Here is a 14,933-nt window from a genome sequence, read left to right as displayed (position 1 = left end):
TTCATGTTTCCTGAGCTTTGGTTCTTTCCAGTTTATTTGGATGTGTGGACCATCCTAGAATCCATCCACTATATTATTTCTTTAAGCTAACTAGGGTCACTGATTTTTTGTTGTTTGCAAACAAAAGAACTTTAATGTCTATATTGATTCCAAAAAATGGGTTGTAGGCAGACCTTCAGGGAAATGAGGGGTCTTTGGCATTGGTTGTTTCTGGGTAGGACAAAAAGCAGTGCCACTGCCCTCTGTGTTCTGGATAGAAAGCTCGCAGCTTCAGTAATCCAGTAGCTTGTCAGGCCATTGGTTTTAGTTACTAGGATCCCTGAGCTCCTTGAGGATAAGGTCCTTGGATACTGCTTAGCAGCCACCGTAGAACAATATACTGGTGATTGGAAAAAGAATGCAAGGATTATGGAGTCAGATAGCTGCTTTCAAGGGCACTGGATAACTTAAGGGAGAGAATGAACCTTGATTCCTGAACCTCAACTCAAGTGAAACTCTGGACAATAAAATGACTTAGCTAACCTCAAGTTTCTTAAATGAAAATTATGGGATAGAGTGGGGTCCTGGTTGTTGGTATAGGGACATCTGGCAGGAGCTAGGAAGTCCCCGAGTGCACTTTAACATCACCTCGGGCAATATTTTTAGCTCTAGAGGCCCAAGCTATTAAACCAGCCTCTCTGAGGGCTCCAACCGATGGTTCCATTGCAGCTGAGGTTGTGAACTATTGAGCTAAAGAAAACACAACAAACTGGCTCTCCTGGATGTCTTTCTCAATTATAGGAAACCAGTTTTCTCACAGCCTCACTGCTGAGTATCCCTTACTTCGCTGGGTCAGGTTGAATTTGGTACCCTCAGGAGATACTATATTCCGTGTGCTGTTTTGGGCAGCTGTCTGCAACTTGCTGGTGGACCAATGTAGAGCAGGACCAAACACTAAGAGCTGACCAGTGCTAGTTGAGATTTCACATGCTCGGTCATCGGCCTCTTCAGTAACTTTTCTGCCAGGGCCTAAAATGGAAACCTGTGAGCAACTGGAAGTTCTGTCCTCGCTTTCTGTTGTTTCTGGTCAAGCATGTTGGAGGGTCACCTGCTAGAAGAAAAATGGGGAGGGAGAAGATGGAAAGGTAGTAATGAGGAAATGTTGGATCTGCACAATCTCTTAAAGTGGTTAGGTAATCTTAGAGTCAGGCATGAAAGCAACAGAGGTTTTAACCTGATTTTTTTTTTTTAAAGCCAACCTGATAGGTCTATGTAACAGACACTTGAATCAAGCCAGAGGATCACAGCGTCTCAGTTCCTAGAACTGAGTTAATTCTCAGGACCGGAACCCTTGATTTAAGGGCCTTTGCTATAACAGTAGAGATGTGTGTTATGAACCTTTCACCTAGCTATTTCTTAAGGTGATATGCAGTCTGAAATGAGAAATATCCAAAGTTTTTAGGGATTAGTAGATAACTTGTTCTAAGTTATGGGGGGGATTGAGAAGACTATGACTCCTGGTAAGAATAGAGGTCATGGGAGGAAGATTGGACACTGAATTCCTCCCTCCCCCCCCCCCCCCCATCACCCTGATTCATTTCCTCAGTTCCTAAGTGTAGATAGGATACACATCCTTTGCAGAATCTCTCCATTGGCTCCCTGTCCTAAGGAGTAAGTGCTCTGTGGTGGAAGGACGAAGGGGAAGACATTGGAGCATTGTGTTCCTCCAAAATACTAAGTAAAAAAGCAGTATGTCTTTGCGAGTAATTATAGAAGTTGTACAACCATCAGAGGGTAGAAAGATACAAATGTGGTAACCTGTCATATCCCCAAGTGAGTCATTTGACCAGTGAGAAAGTTTGATGATTCTTGGAAATGACAGTGGACTCTGCATTAAAACTTAATCTTGAGGTGATCCGAATTACAGCTGCTGTTCCTGAAATGGTCTCTATTGGAGCATCTTAGAACAGCCTTAGTTAACCAAGGTTAACTTAGTTAACAGCCTTAGTTACATTTGATATGTAACTATTGGTCTAACCACTGCATTTTTATCCATTTTAGTTAGCAGAGTCCCCTAGCAGTTTGCTTTTACCTGGCAGGGACAGAAACAGCTTTATAAACCTGTCCCACAGATGTCAAATCCAGCTGTGTGCTACATGAGGACATTTAATGCATCACCAAACCATATGATATCACATTAACACACTGTATTGGAAATACCAGATACATGAATGCCATGGTAGATTCATGTATTCAAAGGATGAACTCTGAATTTCACAGAGGTACAGGCACTTGACTGCTTAGTAATATCCCCAGGGATTCAGTGGTCTAGTACATGTGGTGATAGCCCCTCCAGTGGTAAGGACTCATTGCTACATCTTGCCCCTTCTACAACTCAGAAAAGCACAGCACCTTGTGGTAGACAGCATATGGCACACGGGTGTTTTATAGATTTATTTTCTAGGTGACCTGAGAAGCTGTCAGTGCAAAGCAGTCTCTGTAGGAGGCCCAGGCTGCCATCTAAGCAGGTCTGCTCCTCAGCCCTCTCAAAATACCTGGGAGACTTAGTGAAATCAGAAACAAGTCTCTCTAGAAAATCGTGGAAGCACACAGGATTGGGTAGCAAGGCCATGAACCCCTGGCTACTTTCCTTTTCAGAAGCAGCTTCGATTTGCTACTAGTGTGTTGGAGACCATGGGACTCAGGTGCTATCTAACCCACCTACTCATAAAGTGGACCATGTCCAGTAACACTCCATCACCTCATAGATGGGGCCAGAGCAGGCCATAAGGCACTTAGTTTGTGTGAGCAGATTTCTTCCCACTCTGTGCTTTTGACGACACTATTTCCACACCTTGTCCTGGCCAGTCTGTCCCTTCGCCCTGGCGGAGAGTTGTTGGCCAATTAACTGAGAATAATAAAAGTCAAGCCTGGTTTATAGATGTTGTACAAGATGCACTACCAGCTGGAAGTCTCCTATTATGTACCACACCCGCTATCAGCAGCTGTTTTGAAGGACAGCAGAGGGCAGGATTTCAGCAGGAATCAGGCAGGCTTTCAAGCAATGCCTTTTATCATGTATTTTGACTGGAAGGAAACATGACCTGAGTCTGGCTCTGTCACCAGTCACTGGCTATATGTCAGAGACTTGAAAAGAGCAACATTGAAAATTGCTGTGAAGGTTTTGGGAAGGGCTTTGCCAATGAACTTTGAAGATCGGGCCTAGAACCCACAGAGATTAAGAACAAAGCAGCCAGGTGCTTACAGGGTCATCTCTTAAGCATTTCTGGTCTTTCTGGTCAAGAAATATACCCCACAAGTGTATTAATAATACACCCCACAAGTAAGTCTTGTCTCAGCATTGGCTTATGGGTGAATGCAATGTAAAACACACCTAAGGCCAGCAGCCCCATGGTGGCAAGTTCATTTCATTGGGGCAAAGCTTGATTTTTTTTCATGGAAATGGATGTTGTTCTGAATTTGGATCTGCTTTCCTTGCCTATCATAACTTAGCCAATACCAACATTCATGGACTTAGAATGCCTTCTGCTTCATCATATATAGGATAGTGCCCTGGCCAAGAAAACCACTTCATAGAAAAGAGTCCACGAACTAGAGTCTGCAGGAATCCCTGCTTGTGTTCATAACATGCCCATCTACCTCTCCAACATCATCTTTCTTATTTTTCCCTCTAACATCTACCATGTGTCAGTCATACCAACGCTTTCTTTATTCTTTTTAAAAATTGAGTGTATTGCCCAGCCAGCATGGCTCAGTGGTTGAGCATTGACCTATGAACCAGGAGGTCACAGTTCAATTCCTCGTCAGGGCACACGCCCAGGCTTTGGGCTCGATCCCCAGTGTGGGGAGTGCAGGACAGAGCCGATCATCAATGAGTTTCTCTCATCATTGATGTTTCTATCTATCTCTCTCTCTCCTCTCTCCCTTCTCCCTTCCTCTCTGAAATCAATAAAAAAAATAAAAATTGAATGTATTGGGGTAACATTGGTTAATAACATTATATAAGTTTTAGGTATATAAGTTTATAATACATCATCTATATATTGCATTGTGTGCTTACCACCCAAAGTCTAGTATCCTTCCCTCACCATATATTTGATCCCCTTTACCCTCTTCATCCTTCCCTCACCCCTTCTGGTAACTACCATACTGTTTTCTGCGTCTATGAGTTTGTTTTATTTATTTGTTTGTTTGTTGATGTTTTATATCCCACATGTCAATGACTTTATATGGTTCTTGTTCTTTACTGTCTGACTTATTTCACTTAGCTTAGTACTCTAAAGATCCATCCATATTGTTGCAAATAATATTTCATCATCTTTTATGGCTGAGTAGTATTCCATTGTATTTATGTACCACATCTTCATCCAATCATTGGTTGAAGGACACTTAGGTTGTTTCCATGTCTTGGCTATTGTGAATAATGCTGCAGAGAACATAGGGGTACATATCTATAATAATAAAAGCACAATATGCTAATTATACCAGACATCCTTCTGGACGACCTTCCAGATGAAGCCATGGCTGCGAGGGAAGCCCGAGTCCCAGGTGCCAGAGGGAAGCTGGTGCCGGCAGCCAGGGAAGGAGTACCTTTATAAATAGTGTTTTCAAGGGGGTTTTTTGTTTGTTTTGTTGTTGTTGTTGTTGTTGTTGTTGTTGTTTGGGTAGGTGCCCAGACGAGGGATTGCTGGGCCATACGGTAGCTCTATTCTTAATTGTTTTTTGAAGAATCTCCGTACTGTTTTCCAATAGTGGCTGTACCAACTTACATTCCCACCAGTAGTGTATTCTCACCAGCAGTGTCTGAGGGTTCCTTTTTCTCCACATCCTCTCCAACTTGTTAGTTTTGTTAGTTCTTGTCTTGTTGTTAATAGTCATTCTAACAGATGTGAGTGGTAGCTCATCGTGGTTTTGATTGACATTCCATGTTTATTCTTGCCTTGGGGCCTTTGCACTTGCTGTTCCTTCTGACTGGAATAGTAATATCTTTGTGTAGCTCCCTCTTTTGTATCATTGATGTTTCACTTTACCAATATCACCTCCTTTCTCAGCAATATCTGTGTCCGGGTAATCTAAAGGTAGAAACAAAAATAAACGCTAGTTCCTTGGCCCAGTAACAAGCACTGTTAACATTTCATTCATTGATTCAACAAATATTTGAGGGTCTGCTTTTGAGTAGAGAAGGGATGTTTTTAAAGAATCACAGTGTGGCCCAGCCTGTGGTTGAGCATCGATCTGTGAACCAGGAGGTCACAGTTGGATTCCTGGTCAGGGCACATGCTTGGGTGTGGGATTGATCCCCAGTAGGGGGCATGCAGGAGGCAGCCCATCAACGATTCTCTCTAATCATTGATGTTTCTATCTCTCTCCCTCTCCCTTCCTCTCTCTGAAATCAATAAAAAGAACAAAACATATTTTATTTTATTTATTGATTAAGGTATTACATATGTAACAAAACATATTTTAAAAAAACAAGCCTGTCTCCTGGGCAAGCACCATGTGGTTATTCCATCTTTGGGCAATTGGGCTTAGCACAGATAGAGTTGAGCCTTCGACAGATTTCATTACCTGAAGGTAATAGCAGTGTGGCTTGATGGAAAAGTCTGGGAGAGAAGTGGAAAGGGAGAGGGGGAAGAGGAAGGAGATGCCTAGTTCCAGAGCAGTGTAAGACCACACAAACACTGGGCAGCAAGCAGGGAGGGCTGGAAAGCTGATCTGACCAGGATGTCCTGAGATTGGATGTTGATACCTCTGGCTTGACATTCCTTCGGCGACCAAATGTGCCCCACCTGGGGAGGCTAAAGGGCTCTAGAAATCATGAGAATTAAAATCCCACCTGGGGCCCAAGGGTCAATTACCTCTGACCCCTTAACCAAAGTTTGAGAATCTGACTCTTGAGATGCCAACTCCTGGGAGCAAGAAAACTCTGTCTCCAGACCTGGAAGCATTAAAATGCCTGTGTGGCTGGAATGGAACTAATCTGACCCAGACCCCTTCCTGGCCTGCATGGGTTGTGTAGTGACCACAGGTTTTTCCAGACTTAGCAGGGATGCTTCTTATATAATAATAGAACAATCTTACATTTGCTTAGCACTTTAAAAATACTTTTTTCCATAGATCTTGATATATAACCTAAATTCATATATATGTATTTATGCAGGGTGGGCAAAAATCTAGCTGGAAATTGAATCTAAAATACTCAATTACTGCTTCCCTTGATTTAGGTACCTAAGCAGAGAGTTGGAAAATAAAAGCTGCAGCTGTTGTTGAGAAAGTAAAAAAACAACAACCAATTCAAATATCTCCAACCCTAACAACAAATGAAGCTCTTGGTTCAAAGTTAGAAAGTTTTCATCTTATGCAAGTGAATAGCATCATGAGATGTGTTTAGGGAAGAAAGGATGGACTTGAGCAAAAGAGAGACAGAAAAATAGTCACAATGCGTCTATAACCCAGCAGCTCGTCAACGGAGGCGGAAAGGGAGGCAAGCCCTCGGGGACCCTGTATATTTCATTTTCCTTTCTATGTTTGGTCTCTGAAATGCACTGGATCCATTAATGAATTTATTCCTGGATTATATCGAGAGGGGGAAAGAGGACAGGAGGGAGGGAGGGGAAAAGCCAAGCTCCAGATGTGAGTCTTGATTTGTGAATGACCTCTCATCTTAATCCCTCTAAACAGGACATCAGAACAGTCCGCCTGAGGCCTCTGTCAGATCTGGGTCAATTTAAGCGTAATCTCTCCCTCTCCTCTAACCCCCAGCCTTTTTCTCCAGCTTCCATCTCTCAGCACAGTAAACACATCTTCTCTCCCCACACCCCACAAACACATTTGTTTTGTTCATGTGTTTTGCTTTACTTCACCTTTGACGCTTCCATCAAACAGGAAAGGAAGGTCATTTCCAGGGCTTCCTTCCCAAGGTGTTGCTTGAGGGGCAAGTGAGAGGGCAGGGCAGGGAGAGGAAGGACAGCTGCTCCCCTCATTAAAATGTTTTTTACTACAAATCTATATGGAGTGCATCTGGGGGACAGGATTAGGTGAGAGAGGGCTTTACCCTTTTGCTGATTAATAATACTCGATCCAATTATTGCTTGACAACATAGCCTTGCCATATCTTATTTAATAGTAATGCACCACAGAATCTACACTTTGTAACACTGAGCAGTAAGACCCAGCCTACCATTTTTTAAATAATTGTTTAGCCCTAGCTGATTTGGTTCAGTGGGTAGAGCGTCCGCCTGCGGACTGAGGGGGCCCGGGTTCGATTCCAGTCAAGGGCACATGCCTGGGTTGCAGGCGAGATCTTCAGTGGGGGGCATGCAGGAGGCAGGCAGTCAATGATTCTCTCTCATCAATGATGTTTCTATCTCTCTTTCCCTCTCCCTTCTTCTCTGAAATCAATAAAAATATATTTTAAAAAATTGTTTAAAGGCATTTTGGTGAATTTTATCTATGCTGCCTTCTATTGTCTCTCCCCGGTCCAGCCTAAGAAGTCCCAAGCCCTCTCCTCTGACTCCCAACACCTCCATGTTTGCTTACAAAGATGCTGACTGAGGAATTATGGGGAAGTGGGGAAGAACAAGTCTCTCCAGTGTGGGGGTGACAGCTTCCCTTGTAGAGGAAATGCTAAGATGGTTTTCTTCACTTTCCTTTTGTGATGGAGAGGAGATTCAGGGTGATGGGGGTGATCTGAAATAGCTGGTTTACCAAAGTGATAGAAAAGGGACTGGGAAAACAGCCGAGTCTGCACTGGGCAGAAATGGCCCATCCTTGTAACCCTGTGGGTCTGGGTTGCCTGTCACTACTTGACCCAAGTAAACAGAGACAGGGTTGAATCTTATATGAGCATTTATTCCAATAATGCCAGCAGCATGGGAGAGCAGCAGGTCATCCATGAAAATCCACTCTGCACCCCCCATAAATCAGTTTACATGGGGAGGTAGGCAAAAGGAATAAGAATGGGTGTGACAGTTACAGATTACAGGCATTGTGGGCTGGCGGGGGTGGGGGGGGGGCTCCATTGTTTGGGCAATAAGGTTGTTAATCTTTCCATGATAATAGTCAGTTCTTGGTTGAGAATGGACCACATTCCAAGGTTGACTCCCAGGTCCCAGGGGTGTGAAACTCTCAGCCTGGTTAGAATGTGCTTTCTTTAATCAGAACAAAACAATCACTGTTAACAGAGAACGATAAATCCTATATAATAAAAGGCTAATATGTAAATCGACAGAATGGCAGAATGACTGGTTGCTATGATGTGCACTGACCACTAGGGGGCAGACACTCAATGTAGGAGCTACCTCCTGGTGGTCAGTGCGGTCCCACAGGGGGAGTGCCGCTCAGCCAGAAGCCGGGCTTACAGTTGGCGAGCACAGGGAGCGGGCCTAAGCTGTCAGTTGGACATTTCCGGAGAGCTCCTGAATGTGAGAGGGCACAGGCTGGGCTGAGGGACCCCCTGAGTGCATGAATTTCGTGCACCGGGCCTCTAGTATTTCTTATAATTAACAGCTATTCCCCAATATTCTATTTCTGCCCCTAACACTACCAGCTGAGGCTGTCAGCTAACAGTACTCCTTGAAAATAAAAAGTAAGTTCTTTGTTTAAGGGAGACCCTAGCAGTATACACCCATGGCTGCCACATGTGACATCTGGAGGCAATTTTGCAGGAAATCTACGAAAGCAAAAAATGTATGGAAAGCAAATTTAAGTAATAACCACATTAAAGGAAGCCTGGCCTATGTGCTTTTCCAGGATTGTTTATGTTGTGCTGATTCTTCAGGAAATAGTCTCCCCCTGGAAGACAAGGTCCAGAGAACATTTTTCCTTCGGGAGCCCAGGAAGAGCCCTGTGAACCAATGTGGTGTCCCTGTATTTACAAGATGCATGAGTCAGTAAACAAGAAGCGAGGCCAGGGGTCTGAGAGCACCCTTTGCCAGTTCAGTAAGCCCCAGGATCCCCAAGGGCAGACTTGATCCTGACTGGCAACCTCAGAGCCAGAGAAAATAAAAACCCAGAGCAGACAGAGCAAAATGGCAGAGGTCTGGGGAGGGGAGTACAAGGCCCTTCGGTCAACCAGCGATGCCTCCACATACTGATTTTCACTTCCATACCCCTTCCTCACTCATGCACATCTGCAAGGACAGCCAATCACATGCACAAGTCACACACAATGAAAACATTTCCATCTGCTGAAATCACGTCCACTCTCACATACACTTCAAAAAGCCACATGCACATACACTTCTCCAACCCAGACATGGGCCTGGTATGTGCACCCCCTGCTATTTCAACTAACACTTGTGCACCTGGTACCAAGTTTCCAAAACATCCTGTCTGTGCAGATGGCAGATAAGAGACTGTAACATCCACACACATAAACCCCAAACAACTTATAGGAACAAAACTAATCAGACATTAAAAAATACAGTGAATTTATGGTGAAGTATGGTACCTGTTTGCTTTGTTTAACAATGGACAGGTTACTTTGATTTTCTAAATGGTATAAGTCATCCCATTCGATTGAATGCATTATCGATTGAATGACTATTCATTGATCGTTATCATACTGGTCTTAGAGAGCACATTCTACTGTACCTGGAAACAGGACAGCACAATTACCCTAAATTGTTTTAGTGGCCACAGGTGGTGCGTTCCAGCTGCCTCAGTGGTCCCGAGACCAGGACAGCACAATTACTCTAAATTGTCCTGACAACTCAGTGGTCGGGAGACCCGAGGGCTCTAGATAATGTGTTTCTATCAACTCAGTGATCCGGAGACCCGAAACTGTAATTAACATGCTTAATTCTGCATCTGTAATCTTTTTGGGAGCCAGGTGCCACATTCCAAACCCTGGGATGTAATCAATACCTTTGTGATTTTTGCCTATATAAGTCTGGTTTTGCCATCATCTTATTGCTATGAGATTTGGGGATGACCCCTCATAGTCCCGGATTGCAATAAATGTGACTCTTTAATTCGACTTCTTGAGGTGTCCTTCTGTGATTCGCGGGGTACATTACAACAATGGTAACTTAAAACCAACAAACATCTGGAACTGTCAGAATTGCCTGAAAGATATCTCCCTTGGCTATAGATGCCCACTGAAACCCTGAGGGAGCTGGGGCAGGGGCAGATAGCCCAGTGCGGTAACCCAGAAGGACTTAGCTGTTATCTTAGCCATCCCTTGCCTCCTGCAGGAGGGAACTTAAGCCCTCAGGCATCCCATGTTGTGGGGAGAGAGTGCTTGCATCTGGAAAGGGGATTACACATTTCTGTAGAGTGGAGTGGAGGGAGCAAGAGACCCATCGATGTTTGCTTAAGTTTGAATCCCAGCATTGCCACTTTCTACCTGTATGACCTTGGCAAGCTAGTCAGTCTCACTGTGTTTCAGTTTCCTCATCTATAAAATAAGGATAAGATTAGTTCTTACAAAACAGGTTGCTGGGCCTGGTGCATCATAAGAGCAAAGTATGTGCTGGTTATTATTCTACTGCTGGGAGTTCCTCAGCCCTGGGGACTTCCACAATGTGTCTGGTTCTCTCATGTACACTGTCCCTACACGGACCTCCACACAGTGGCTAGCTCCCTTCACCAGGCAGCAACAGCTCTCACCAGGATTTCTTCATCCCTCCTCCCCTTTCCTGTTAAGGTGTTTTTAAAAATGTTATTTATTGATTTGAAGGGTGCGGGGGGCATCGATTTGCTGTTCCACTTATCTATTCATTCATGGGTTGCTTTTTGTATGTGCCCTGACCAGGGATCAAACTCGCAGCCTTGGCATACTGCACTGCTGACCACTGCTACCTGGACTGGGAATGAGGGCTTTCCCCGGGCATGGGCAGGGGTCGCTGCAAGGTTGTAGCCTATTACCTCTTGGTGGGTTTGTTAGGAGTTGGGAAGAGACATGCTTCTCCATTGGTTTGGAAATTTGTCTACCTACCTATCAATCATCTATCTATCTATCAATCATCTATCATCTATCTATCTCATCTTTCAAGGCCCATAGCTCCGCCACGCCCCTTCCAGTGTGACATGTTTCCCAAAGAAGAGAGAACCATTATTCCTTCAAGGCAGAAATGTGAAAAGAACTGTTGCCTCTTTCTTACTCCGACGCGGCCAAAGATTTATCCCTTCAACCCATGACAACTCATTCCCCCTCAGTCCACTCTGTGTTCAGCGGGCTCCCAGGTGAACTGAAATTCCGAGCTATTCTCATCTGGTTGCCCTGGGAGTTTCAGCGCTCTAGGCACAACCTGTTCCTCCATCCTCCCCGCTCCCTCCCAACCTCCCTCCCTCGCCCTGCTGCGACCTTCTCAGCCCTCCTCCCTCCCCTGCTTAGGGCCCCGCTGCGCCCTCCGGAGAGACGCTAGCCGTCTGGGTACCCAGGAGGGGAGGCGGAGAAAGAGGAGGGGAGGGCAAGGGAGGAGGCGGGGAAGCGCGCCTAGGGGAGGCCGGGCGCCGCCGTGCAGCCGGGAGGGGCGGGTGAAGGTTGCATCTGCTGGAAGGAGGTTTTTGGCTGCTTGGTAACGGGCTGCCAGAACCCAGAGAAAGGCAGAGCGCTGGGCAGCGGCTTCTTGACGTCAGGACCTAGCGAGGGGATCGCGCCAGCAACCCCAGCCCGCTCCACTGTGCGCCAGCCGACGGCGGGAGAGGAGCCGGATGCCAGGCTCTCGCGGGGTGTGAGTGGGGCGCGGGAGCGGATCCAGGGGCGCAGCATGCCCCGGGCCCCAGGCCCATGGAGATCTCCCTGGTGCCCCTGGAGAACGGCGGGGCCATGACCGTCAGAGGAGGAGGTGAGGACCGGGTGGGCTGTGGCCAAGCCGCAGCGGGGGAGCTCCAGTGCCCCTCGACAGCTGCGCTCTGCGATGGACCCAAAGGGCCGGCGCCCAAGGGATGCGGCGCGCCCGGGAGCGCGGAGCCGGGAGGGCGGCCTTGGCCAAGGCTGCCCCCGGAGCAGCCGCAGCCTGGACAGGTTCCGACGGGGGACGAGGAGGGAGAAGGCGACCCCGCCCAGGGCGCGTCGGAGGATCCGGTGCCGAGCGCGGCGGCCCTTCACCACCAGCGCGTCCTCATCAACATCTCGGGGCTGCGCTTCGAGACCCAGCTGGGCACCCTGGCGCAGTTCCCCAACACCCTCCTGGGGGACCCCGCCAGGCGCCTGCGCTACTTCGACCCCCTGCGCAACGAGTACTTCTTCGACCGCAACCGGCCCAGCTTCGACGGCATCCTTTACTATTACCAGTCGGGAGGCCGGCTGCGCAGGCCGGTCAACGTCTCCTTGGACGTGTTCGCCGACGAAATTCGCTTCTACCAGCTGGGGGACGAGGCCATGGAGCGCTTCCGGGAGGACGAGGGCTTCATTAAAGAAGAGGAGAAACCCCTGCCCCGCAACCAGTTCCAGCGCCAGGTGTGGCTTATCTTTGAATATCCAGAGAGCTCGGGGTCCGCGCGGGCCGTCGCCATCGTCTCGGTCTTGGTCATCCTCATCTCTATCATCACCTTCTGCCTGGAGACCTTGCCCGAGTTCAGGGATGAGCGGGAGCTGCTCCGCCACCCCCCGGCGCCCCACCCTCCTTCGGGGCCGGCGCGGGGGGCCAATGGCAGCGGGGCCGGGGCGCCCTCCTCTGGCCCCACGGTGGCGCCTCTCCTGCCCAGGACCCTGGCCGACCCCTTCTTCATTGTCGAGACCACGTGCGTCATCTGGTTCACCTTCGAGCTGCTGGTGCGGTTCCTGGCCTGCCCCAGCAAGGCCGACTTCTGTCGGAACATCATGAATGTCATCGACGTGGTGGCCATCTTCCCCTACTTCATCACCTTGGGCACCGAGCTGGCGGAGCCACAGCCGGGGGGCGGCCAGAACGGGCAGCAGGCCATGTCCCTGGCCATCCTCAGAGTGATTCGCCTGGTCCGCGTGTTCCGCATCTTCAAGCTCTCCCGCCACTCCAAGGGGCTGCAGATCCTGGGCAAGACCCTGCAGGCCTCCATGCGGGAGCTGGGCCTGCTCATCTTCTTCCTCTTCATCGGAGTCATCCTCTTCTCCAGCGCCGTCTACTTCGCAGAGGCGGACAACCAGCACACCCACTTCTCCAGCATCCCCGATGCCTTCTGGTGGGCGGTCGTCACCATGACCACGGTGGGCTACGGGGACATGCGGCCAGTCACCGTGGGGGGCAAGATCGTGGGCTCACTGTGCGCCATCGCCGGGGTCCTCACCATCGCCCTGCCGGTGCCCGTCATTGTCTCCAACTTCAACTACTTCTACCACCGGGAGACGGACCACCGGGAGTCGGACCGCCACGAGGAGCTGGCCGCCCTGAAGGAGGAGCAGGGCAGCCAGAGCCAGGGGACAGGGTTGGGCGGCAGAGGCCAGAGGAAGGCCAGCTGGAACAAGGGGTCCTTCTGCAAGGGGTCCCTGGAGAATGCGGAGGGGGCCCGAGGGGGCAGCTGCCCTCTAGAGAAGTGTAACCTCAAGGCCAAGAGCAATGTGGACTTGCGGAGGTCCCTGTATGCCCTCTGCCTGGACACCAGCCGGGAGACAGATTTGTAAGGGGGTTCTGGTGGGACAGCTGAAGCCTCCCGAGTCTGGGCATCTACATTATACCACAGAGTATTTCAAACCCACCCCATTACCCAAGTCTGCCCCTGTTCCTTTGGCTCCTGCCCTCCCTCCCTCTTTCCCTGGATCCCCCCGCTTTTCCTCTTCTTTCCATGACACCAAGGGTCGCCTATTTTTAAAAAGTACCACATTCCATGACGCAAGAGCTGTTAAAATGGTGAGCGCCATGAGATGGATGTATTTGTAGCCAGTTTCCTATACCCAGCAGAGGAATAACCCAAACAAAAATGACTTTAAATAGCCCAGATCCCAAGGGATTTTATAACCTTTCCCCTCCCCCCCATCCATGTGTTCCACATTTGCTTTACATATGATTGTATTTGTGTATAGGGGGAAATATTTTTATGGCTGGCGAGTGGGTTTTTGTACTGTAGTTCAGATGAAGATATTTTGGATATATTTTTCTGGACATATGTTGTCTTTGTGGAAGAGAGAGTTACTGTGATGTTTTTCTGTGAAACATAGAGTCAGAGACCCTGGGTACAAGGTCTGGTTCCTGTGTCTGTAAGCCTGTCTCTTTTCTGGGATGTGGTATCGGTGCTGTGCATCTAGGGCAGGGAATGTTCTGGAAGAAAGGCAAGTCTGACTTTTTTTGTGCGCCTTAAACAATTCTTATAACTTCCTTCGAAAAGCATGTTAATGATGTTGGAGGAAGACTTCTGACAATTCATTCTCTTTGTTTTTACCCCAGGAAATAAAATGTTACTTCGTTGAGGCAAGTATTAGTTTTCTACAGCTGATGCTTTTTTTTTTTTTTTTTTTTTTTTTTTTTAATAATTAAAAAAAGCCTGTCACTGTTTTTGGTTTTGGAGTCAGAGCAAATGCCACCTTGATGGGGAAGAAAACTGGGAATCCTAATGATTTGATCATCAACATATTTACTCATAGAAGAGTAAATTCTGTTTGTGTCAGGCCTTCGATGGCACGGACCCCCTGTAACATGTTGGTATGAGACCCAGCCATCAGCATGGAGTGGGATGGAGCTAAAGGCAGAGGGTGACCAGGACCTCCCTCCGCATCTCCCCCCACACCTGCTGTGGTGTCTCGCTGCTGGATTCTGAACTCTCCTTTGTCTGCAGGTTTTAAGCCGTCCTTACCATGGTTCTCAGCAGCCCTGGGAAACAGGCCCAATTCTCAGACATGAAGCCCGTTCACAAATGAGGCCCTGGAGTGAAGGTCACAGAGGGAGGGAGGGAGGGCGAAAGAGAGGGAGGGAGGGAAGGAGGGAGGAAGGGAAGCAGCACCTGCTATACTCTCCCTGCCAACCCTGATGGACAGAGGAGAATGCACTGCCCTTTGATGGATGGAGGCAGCCAGA

General features: G+C 48.0%; 1 protein-coding gene across 1 annotated transcript; it reads left to right on the top strand.

Moving 5' to 3' along the window:
* The first annotated feature begins 11,489 nt into the window (after positions 1–11,489).
* Positions 11,490–14,326, top strand: KCNA5 (potassium voltage-gated channel subfamily A member 5). Its single transcript, XM_036296478.1, has one exon. The coding sequence runs from the start codon at positions 11,735–11,737 to the stop codon at positions 13,544–13,546; it is 1,812 nt and encodes a 603-aa protein (XP_036152371.1). The 5' UTR covers positions 11,490–11,734; the 3' UTR covers positions 13,547–14,326.
* The last annotated feature ends 607 nt before the right edge of the window (positions 14,327–14,933 follow it).

The sequence above is a fragment of the Myotis myotis genome, unplaced genomic scaffold (assembly GCF_014108235.1).
Source record: "Myotis myotis isolate mMyoMyo1 unplaced genomic scaffold, mMyoMyo1.p scaffold_m19_p_3, whole genome shotgun sequence".
NCBI lineage: Eukaryota > Metazoa > Chordata > Mammalia > Chiroptera > Vespertilionidae > Myotis > Myotis myotis.
This window is presented reverse-complemented; position numbering and strand designations above follow the sequence as displayed.

Bases quoted from the DNA above. Each gene is read 5' to 3' on its own strand.
- KCNA5 (XM_036296478.1), top strand. From the start codon at position 11,735: ATGGAGATCTCCCTGGTGCCCCTGGAGAACGGCGGGGCCATGACCGTC.